General features: G+C 54.4%; 1 protein-coding gene across 1 annotated transcript; it reads right to left on the bottom strand.

The window, feature by feature from the left end:
• Nucleotides 1-1,378: 1,378 nt before the first annotated feature.
• On the bottom strand, nucleotides 1,379-7,550 carry ARSI (arylsulfatase family member I; the record flags this gene model as incomplete). Its single annotated transcript, XM_079704023.1, has 2 exons — nucleotides 1,379-2,935; nucleotides 7,231-7,550. 2 exons carry the CDS (start codon nucleotides 7,548-7,550, stop codon nucleotides 1,531-1,533), a joined length of 1,725 nt encoding a protein of 574 aa, XP_079560149.1. The 3' UTR covers nucleotides 1,379-1,530.
• Nucleotides 7,551-9,864: the final 2,314 nt, after the last annotated feature.

Below are 9,864 nucleotides of genomic sequence, written 5' to 3'. Positions count from 1 at the left end.
GTTGGGGGGAGGCCATAAGAGGTAAAGAGAGCAGGGCTGGGAGGAAGGGCCCCAGGACATGGATGGTCACCTCCACCACGCAGCCCCAGGCCAGCCCCTCCCTCCTGGGCTCAGCGACCTCTGCAGTAGGGATGCAGCTCTGTAACCACTTCTTGAAGCCCCCTCACTGCACCGCACCCACCCCACCCGTCCTGCTCATCCACATGCTGACGAGTCCTAACAGGCCTCCTTTGCCAGAGACAAAAATAACTATTTTCAAAATTCACAGCAGGGCTTTCGCCTACACACGCTGCACCGACTGGAAGCTGAAGGGAGATATGCAGAACGCAGTGTGCGGATAGAGGCCCGCTACACAGCCAGTGAGCCCCAAGACCCCCATGCCTCTTCTCCCCACCTCCCAGCCCGTGTCCCCCAACACTCACACACCTAGGGGCGCCCAGGATGACTAGGGGGAGGGCTCTCAGCTTGTCCACTGTACACAGGGACAGCGAGGCCCGGAGCGGGCCTGAGATTTGCCGAGGCCCCACGGTGGCTCTGTGTCCACGTCCCATACATTCTGCCCCTGCCCAGGGCGCCCACCTCCTCTCCCATTCCCTGGACCAACAGTGAGCTCACGCCTGGCCCAGGACGCACATGCACACACCCGCATGAGCTCGCAACCACACTGCAGCCCTCGCTTCTGTGTTACTGCGCTTTAATCAAGTTCACGGATTCCTCTACAACCATTACCTCGGCCAGTCCTCTACAGGCCTGTGAGGTAGGCAGAGCCAGGGCTAGCACTCCCATTGCAGGTGGGGAAATCGAGGCCCAGGGGAAAAGGACTGGGCCAAAGGTCAGAGGAGAACCCAGACGTCCTGATTATTGGTGCACGGCTCTTTTCACAGCTTGATTCTGCAGGAGCTAATAGCCATGCCCAGTCCTCCCCTTCCCTCCCAGGAAGAGGAGCTCACCACCACTGCTCCCACCACTAGTCTGTTCCCAGGACTAGCCCGGGCCACATGAAGATCCAGGAAGGTCACCCCCGGGTCCCTGCACCTCCAACCTCAACACTCAGGGAATCCCTTCAGAGAGTGGCCACATCACCACGCCTTGGCTGGGGTCCAGGCCTGGAGCTGCCTCCAGGTGGTCCCTCACCCAAGAAGTACCACAGAGGTCCAGGGTTCAAGAACAAGGCCTTAAGTGAGCTAGGAGGTGACAAAGTTGATGGGAACTCCACCACAGCCCCAGGCACTAGGTCCACACCACAGAGGGACAAAGCTATTAGAGCTCATTCTCCAGATGAGGAATGTGAGGCCCAGAGAGCTCATGCAGGTCACTCGAGGTCACAGAGCAAGTCAACGGAGAGGTGTGACTGGGACCCAGGGATCCCAGTCTCGTTTATTCTCTCCCGACTCCTAAACCAAGTTCCCCATCCTTCATCTGAGGGGCTCTATGCCCTCCATTTCCCTGCAGATGAGGACTTGACCTGGGGTCCCTCGCTGGTGAGGACCAGGGCCAGGCTTGTGTGGGGAAGGACCTCACCTCCCCCCATCAGATCCGGTGGGACATTAGTCTGGTGTTGAGTTTACGGAAAAAGGATCGCAGCTTGCAAATCTTGCATTTTTTCTTACGGTGCCCTCGGGAAAGGCTTCGAGCCCTGCCTTCCTCCTCTTCTTCATCTTCTTCCTCATCACTGGCCCAAGGCCCCCAGGCACCCCCATTAAAGTCAGGATGGGCTCGGGGATTCTCAGCCGGGTAGCGCACAGGGATGGCTGTACGATTATAGTCCACCAAGCGGGCCAGCAGGGCTCGGACCACATCCGGCCGCTGGCCAGCGAGGTCCTCCCGTTCGTAGGGGTCAGCACTGATGTTGAAGAGCCACACAGCCTGGCGGGTGCTGGCCATCCGCTCCAGGTTCCACCAGCTACCGGGGAAGGCAGCCAGTGTCTGGGGTGGGATCCAATCGCCATAGCCCGGGTCTCCCGTCAGCAGCTTCCACTCGCCCACGCGGATGGCGGCCTGCACAGCAGTGTTCCAGATGCCGAAGCCACCCTCCAGGGAGCCATGCCGGGCGTGGTTGTAGAGTGGGTCAATGTTGTGCAGGATCTCCGTGCGAGGCGAGGCCCGGCCCTCGCTGATGGCTGGCCACACATCATAGCCATCCAGCCCATTGGCTGCCGAGGTGGTACCACCCGCCAGACTCACCAGGGTCGGGTACCAGTCAGTGATGTGCACCAGTGCCCGGCTTGTCCATCGCTTTCGCTTGAGCAGGGGGCTGTGGACGAAGCCCAGGCCCCGCACGCCCCCTTCCCAGTAAGTGCCCTTGCGTCCTCGCAGCGGCCAGTTGCTGCCCCCTGAGAAGGTCTGGCCACCATTGTCACTGGAGAAGATGATGACACTGTTGTCGTAGAAACCATAGCGCTTGAGGGCCCAGGTGATATTGCGCACAGCCTCATCCATGCAGGTCACCATGGCCGCATACTTCCGCCGGGCCACGTTGCCCATGGTGCGGTAGCGGTACAGGTACTCGCGAGGGGACTGCAGGGGTGTGTGGACCGCCTGGAAGGCCACATAGAGGAAGAGGGGCTGCCGGGGGCTGTGGTTGGCTAAGATGTGGCTGACACGCTGGGCATAGAGCAGAGTGGAGTACTGGCCGCTGAGCCCCCAGGCCACACTCTCGCCCTCGTGCAGGTCAAAGCCACACACCCCCGGGCCGTCGCAGTTGTCGTAAGTGTAGTAGTCCACGTTGCCTGTGAGTGAGCCCAGGAAGGTGTCAAAGCCCCGGCGGGTGGGCAGGCACTCCTTCCGGTAGAAGCCCAGGTGCCACTTGCCCACCATGTGGGTAGAGTAACCCAGCTCCTGCAGCTTCTGGGGCAGTGTTACCTGGTCCAGGGGCAGGCAGTTGGGCTGCCGAGGGCGGATGATGGAATGCTGCAGTCCTGTGTGGATCTGGTATCTGGTGGGAAGAGGGGAGGACACAGAAGGCACCAGTGAGCCAGAAACCACTGCTCTGGCCACCCAACCCCCAACACTCACCCTGAGGTAGGCTCTGATCCAAGTGCTACCAGTAAGCAAAGTAACAGTAACCAGTAGGTGTTATCAAGTGTGCCAAGCACTTCAAATGCATTATCTCATTAAATCCTCAAAATCAACTGAAGCAGGTATCATTGTCATCTTACAGATGAGGAGGATAAACCTCAGAATGGTTAAGCCACCCGTGCAGTATCACACAGCTAGGAAGTTGGGGAGTTAAGAGTTGAACCCAGGCTAATCGTAACAACAGCAATAATAAAAGCTGACACCAAGCACTTGCTGTATGCTCAGCATTGTGCTAAGCCCTTTATAGGAATTATCTCACTAAATCCTCACCGTAACCTAGGCGGTGCCTATCATTATTATTATTCCCATCTCCCAAATAAGAAAACTGAGGCTCAGTAAATTAAGTCATTTGTCCAGTGATTCACACAATTAGTAATTGGAGTTGGGATTTGTATCCCCAGCAGTCTGACTCCAGGTTTCAGAGTCCCTACACTCTAAGCCACTAACTTGCCATGGGGCCTAGAGCAAGTCTTACACTCCCAAGAAAACTCCTATTCACTCTTCAACGCCCAGCCCAAATGCTACCCTCACTGTAAAGTTTCTCACAGTTTCTCACTCAAAGAATGAGTCACTTTTGCTTCTGGGTTCCCACAGCATTTAGTACAAATCTTCATTGGTCCAACTTGGCCATAGGATTCTACTCAGTCATCTGTACATGCTCTTGGGCCCGATGATATTTAATGAGACTGTCCCTTACTCATCCTTGTATTCCTAGCATTCAGGTGATGTTTCAAGGACACTCAATTACAAAATGAATGAATGAAGAATGGCCCTCAAAGGATTTTAGAGCCAGAAGGGACCCAAGTCATTTTCTAGTTTATTCACCTCAAGTTAAAAAGAAACTAAGGTCCAGAGGAGGGGAAAGACCTTGCCCAAGGTCACTCAGTGGTCAGGAGCAGAGCCAGGACTTGAACATAAATCGAAGCAGAGTTCAAGCACAGACCCCCTTCTGGCAAACTAGGCTGCCACTTCTTTTCCCCTACCGAGGCCTCAGTCTGTCATGTGTAGGAGTGAGTTGGTTGGAATGGGACACCTCTAAAAACCTTCCAGTTCCCAAATTTTATGAGACCAGTTCTCATGTGTCTGTCCACAAGTTTATGTGGCCCCTAGATCCAGGTCACTCACACAGGCTAACACCCTGAGGCAGGAGCAAATGGTTAGCGGAACTCTGCATTCCTCGTTTATTCATTCATATCCCATTCCTTCATGTGATCTGCTTAGGGTGTCTTGCCTTTACTCAAGTCTTACAAGTCCCAAACTAAATAAGAAGCCTGGAACTTCACACGTGTATTAGAACCCCACACGTTTTTCTCACTCCCGGGCATCAAAGTCAAGCTCAGACCTAAATTCCCAACAACTTTAAGCCAGGCACTGGGGTGGGTTTGTCTGTTTTGGTTTCCTTATCTTAAAGCTGTTTTGCTGGGCTTCCCTGGTGGTACAGTGGTTAAGAATCTGCCTGCCAATGCAGGGGACATGGGTTCGAGCTCTGGTCCAGGAAGATCCCACATGCCGCAGGGCAATGAAGCCCGTGCACCACAACTACTGAGCCTGTGCTCTAGAGCCCGCGAGCCACAACTACTGAAGACCCCGCGCCACAACTACTGAAGCCCCTGCACCTAGAGCTTGTGCTCCGCAACAAGAGAAGTCACTGCAATGAGAAGCCCGCGCACTGCAACGAAGAGTAGCCCTCACTCGCCGCAACCAGAGAAAGCCCGCACACAGCAACGAAGACCCAACGTAGCCAAAAAATAAAATTAAAAAAAAAAAAAAAAAAAAAGAGTTGGATCCTGTTGGCCCCGCTGCTTCACTGCTGGGGTGAGCTGAATTGTGTCCCTCTCCAAAAGTGACCGCAAAAAAAAAAAGCTGTTTTGGTTGTTAGCTATCATTAGCTACTACTGCCATTCATTCATTCATTCATTCATTCATTTATTTATTTATGGCTGCGTTGGGTCTTCGTTGCTGCACATGGGCTTTCTCTAGTTATGGCGAGCAGGGGCTACTCTTCGTTGAGGTGCGCAGGCTTCTCATTACAGTGGCTTCTCTTGTTGCGGAGCACAGGCTCTAGGTGGGAGGGCCTCAGTAGTTGTGGCACACGGGCTCAGTAGTTGTGGCTTGCAGGCTCTAAAGCGCAGGTGCAGTAGTTGTGGTGCATGGGCTTAGTTGTGGAATCTTCCCAGACCAGGGCTCGAACCCATGTCCCCTGCACTGGCAGGCGGATTCTTAACCACTGCGCCACCAGGGAAGTCCCACTACTGCCATTTTTAACACTATATGCCACACACACTATTTCACTTACTTTGCATAAGAAACCTACAGTGAAGACTGCTATTAGCTCCATTCTACAGGTGACAAAACTGAGACTCCCAAAAGTGCAGCAACGGGCCCAAGTTCAGACAGCTGGCAAGCAGTGGAGCTGAGCCTTGAGCTCAGGTGTCTGCGACTCATGCTCAAAATCTCTCAGTGACGTGGCCTCTGCAGACCTCAGTCAAGCTAATGAACGATTAGATTTGATACAGGAAGTACCCTAGGCCCCTGAGTCACAGCGAGCCTCTCTTCATAGGGGCTGGGCGCCATGCAACACTGGTTCATAAAGTGGGTGGGCCAGCTAAGTCACCGCAGCCTGTCTGCAAGTGAGTAATGCAGGAAACTGTCTCTCTCCGGCTTTACCAAACACAACTGGACGCACTAACAAACATTAATGAGAGTAGTCAGCATCAGTCAGATGGAGCCAGCTGCAGGGGGCGGAGGGCAGACGCTGCCCAGCCACGCTCAGCTAACTTTGCAGATGCGGGGGTGTTGGGGGAGAGTGCTGGGGGGGGCTGGAACGCTGCCCTGCATGCTGTTCATTCCCCGGCTTAAACCAAAAGTCATCTCTCGGAGAGAAATGCAAACATGTGCACAACTCTCAGGAATGCAGATTCCTCCTCCCTCTTCTGGAGGTTGGTCAACACTTGGTCTTTACCATCAGCCCCCATCCCTCAACACTTAACACTGGTGTCCCTTCCTCTTTCCTGTTCTCTTTCCCAGTTCCTAGAGCTCAATGCTGAGCAGCAGATGGAAGAAAGAAAAGGCATCCCTTTTGACTCCCAGCTCCAGGGCCCCTCTAAAGCACCTGGCCTCTCAGTCCTCTCTCCTACAGACCCCGAAGTTTGGCACAGGCATCGAGTTTGGCCCTCCCTGATTCTGTGCCTCAGCTTCTCCCATCCAGGAAACAGGGAGACTATTGCTCTGGTTTCTGAGATCACACTAGTGGCTTTTGGGTAGAACTTGGGAGAAAGCATGCCCCATCCAAGGATTAGCTTCAGCCGTGCCAAAGGATTTTCTCCTAAGTGGCCAGCGTTTTGCCTTCTACACACACACACACACACACACACACACACACACCCGCCTCCTCTTTCCCTGCTCTTTTAATCCTGTAATCCTACCACCTTGCCTGTGGACAACTCCTTATGGAGAAAGGAGCACGTCTCCTTGGGGCCCCCAGCCAACTTGGGAGGATTTTGCAGATGAAAAAACAGAAGCTTTGAGAAATGAAGTGACTAGCCTAAGGCTACACAGGTCATTGCATCCTGTGTGTGTCTTTCTCCTCCACCTATCAACTCCTTGGCTTCCTCCCAATGTTGTCATCAAACAATTTGGGGACCCTAATCCCTCCAGTGACATAGAGGCTGCCATTTATTGATAGCCAAGCAGGCTATATGCGACTGGTTTCATCCTCACCACTCCTTTTCAAGATTTAAAACTGTTCACCCCATTTTATGGACAAGAAAACTGAGGCTTGGAGGAGTTAAGTGATTTGCTCAGAGTCTCAGGGTGTGTAAATAGAAGCAGCACTCAAAACTAAGTGTCAGAGGCTGCCATGTCCCTCTAACAAAGAGATGACCAGATGTCTCCTTCACATGGTGTGGAGTTTGAATGTCCTAGAACATCAGAGGGAGACGACCCCAAAGATGATCCAACCCATTCAGCGTACAGTAGGGAAACTGAGGCCCATAAAGGGCAAAGGACTTACTAATGATCACAGCCAATTGGGGACAGAACTGGCTGTGAGCCCGAGCTTCCCAGTGGGGATAATGTCGGTACAAGTGAAACCTACAGTTGGGTTTATCTGGGGCTTGAACCACCAGCATCAGTGGCTTGGGCCATGCCTACCTGCCCGTGAGAAGTTGGCTCCGCGAAGGCGTGCAGATGGGCTGGATATAATAATTCTCCAACTTGACACCCTCGGCTGCCAGCCGGTCCAACGTAGGGGTTTCGATATCTGAGCCATGGTAGCCCACGTCGTGGTAGCCCTGGTCGTCGGTGAGGATGAAGATGATGTGGGGAGGCTGGCGTGGAGCAGCCAAGGGCTGCTCCACGCCAGCCTCCGCGGGCGCGTCAGCCACTAGGCTCGGCTTGGCCCAGTCCCAGGAAAGGTAGCCGAAGCTGAGCAGGCTGACCAGAGAGAAGCCGGTGAGGGCGTGCATCGCCATGCCGGCCCGTGCGTCCCGGCGCGCAGGGCTCCCAGGGCCTCACCGCCTCGCGCGCCCAGGGCGCACGGCCCGCACGCCCTCCGGCCAGCCCGCCCGGACTCCGCGAGAGCGCTCAGCGTCCCCAGGGGAGGCCCAGCGGCCAGTCCGGGACTGGCTGGACTATGAGGCCGGGCCTGCGCGGCCGCAGCGGGGCGCCCTGGGGAGGTCAGGCCCGCGCCGAGCTGTCTCCTGCTGCCTGAGCGCCAGCTCTGCGCCGCCCGTGCTCCCTCTCCCCCAGTTCAGCCAGGCCAGCCTGAGACTTGGTGTGGCGGCTTCCAAAAAGTTCTCTCCACCATCCTCTGACTCCCCTCTTCCTTCTAGCCCTCGATTTCTCCCGTCTCCTAATTTCTCTCGCCTCTGCTTTCCCTTTCTCTTCCTCCCGACCCTCCAGTCCCTGGCCCAGCCTCTCGCCCCGCCCGGAGACCCGGGAACTGTCGGCTCCGTAGGGTGGTGGGCAGGACCCCAGCGAGGAAAGGGGAGGAAGCACGGGCTGGGCGGGTCTGTGGGGGACACCGCGGGAGAGAATGCGAAAAAGTTGTAACATCTGCCGGGCCGAGCCCCAGGTAGAGGGGCGGGGCGTCCAGCGGCGGCTCCGCCCCCGGGCGGGAAGCCCGGGACGGCTGGGCCCTCTGGCTCCAGCCTCCGCCCTGGCCCAGACTGGGGAAAGGAGGGAGGGGGCTGCTCGGAATTCGATGAAACAGCTCTGGAGTGGCCCGGTCGGACATTCCTCGATCATGGAGTCTTAGCTTCTCTGAGTGCCAGTCCTGGAAGGGAGGCGCATAATTTTCTATGCCAAACCGGTCATTCTACAGCTGGTGAAACTGAGGCCCTGAGATGGCCGGGAACTCGTCTAAATCACGAGAGAGTTGGTGGCTTCTTCCCTGTTGGGGCTAACAGCGGCTGGCTGAGTGGCAGTAGAGACAGCAATGGAGAGTAGGGACGACTTTGGCAAGCACCAGAAATAGATTGTGGCCTTGCCGGGGGCTTACCTCTCTCCCCAACCCCTCCCCCTCCTCATTCTTCAATTGACAGCTTGAATCTTAGACTGGCAGCCCTAGAATCCCGAGGACAGAAGCTGTTGTATACATCTCGTTCTCCACAGGCTCCAGAAGCTCGATGAGTACGTATTGCAGGGATGAATAGATGAATGGGCCTCAGAGGTCGCCCAGGCCAACACCCACCCAAGGAAATCTCCACAGCAGGGAAAGCAAGGTTGGGGAACTCCTGGGCCAGGCAAGTATCACAAATGAGTAAAGCAGAGAGGCCACTGTGTTGGCCGAGGAAGGCAGGGGCTGCATGGAGCAAAAGACCTCAGCCTTGTGTCCAGCTGACTGTTGTCATGCAAGAATGTGGACCAGTGTTTCCAGATCTTCTGATTTTCTGAGAACACCCAAATCCAGATTATTATGAGAAATATTCCAGTTGTTAAGAGCTAGTAACTAATTTAAAGTAAATTGAAGCCCTGTACAGGCCAAATCAAACCTATCTGAGGAATATTTTAGGTCATCGGGCATCTCTTTGCAACTTCCACTCTGCATCATTGTTTTCCAGATTTTAACGAGGCTGTATTTTTTAGTGGGAAAACTGAATTAAACAAAACTAGTTAGGCTTTTTTACTCCCGGAACTTCAATCTTTAATATGCTTACCTCCAAAAGTAGGGGTTGCTAAAACTGTATTTCCCAATTTTATGTGACTGAGGACCCTCTTTTTCACAGAGCTTCTCCAAGAGCCCGTGTTTTAGGAACTTTGAAACACAAAGACTGCCCAGGTGGGTCTTCTCTCCCAGTACCTTTCCCCTGCCAATATTCTGCCGTGTTCCCTTCCCTTTTCTTTAAAACCACACTGTGTGTGGGGAAAGAAACCAGACCTCCAAAATAGCAGCCCAAGTGAATCTGCATTTCGAAATGAGGGCTGCGTGGGGCTGGCCACTCCTGTTTGCTCAAAGCCCCATATTTAGGATGACCAGATTTATCAGAAGGGAAAACTGAGCCTGTTGTTCTGGCAGAAGAAATGTTGAGGATGGACAGGAAAAATACAGCCTCCTGAGGGGAATGCAGCTAAAATGGTGCTTCCGGAGGCTTCAGCCTGAGGCTGTCCAGGGTGTCAAAGTGGGACAGGTCACAGGAGGTCAGATGGACTTGGGTTTTGTACTCTTTGCATTGTCTATCCCAGACCTTGGTCAGGAGGAACTGACCAAGTTCCTCCTGAGAAATGGCACAAGGAGAAACAGCAAGGGGGTTGGGGTGGGGATTCAGACTTGAAGAAATAGATCCT

Source organism: Hyperoodon ampullatus, assembly GCF_949752795.1.
Source record: "Hyperoodon ampullatus genome assembly, chromosome: 4".
NCBI classification, from domain to species: Eukaryota; Metazoa; Chordata; class Mammalia; order Artiodactyla; family Ziphiidae; genus Hyperoodon; species Hyperoodon ampullatus.
This window is presented reverse-complemented; position numbering and strand designations above follow the sequence as displayed.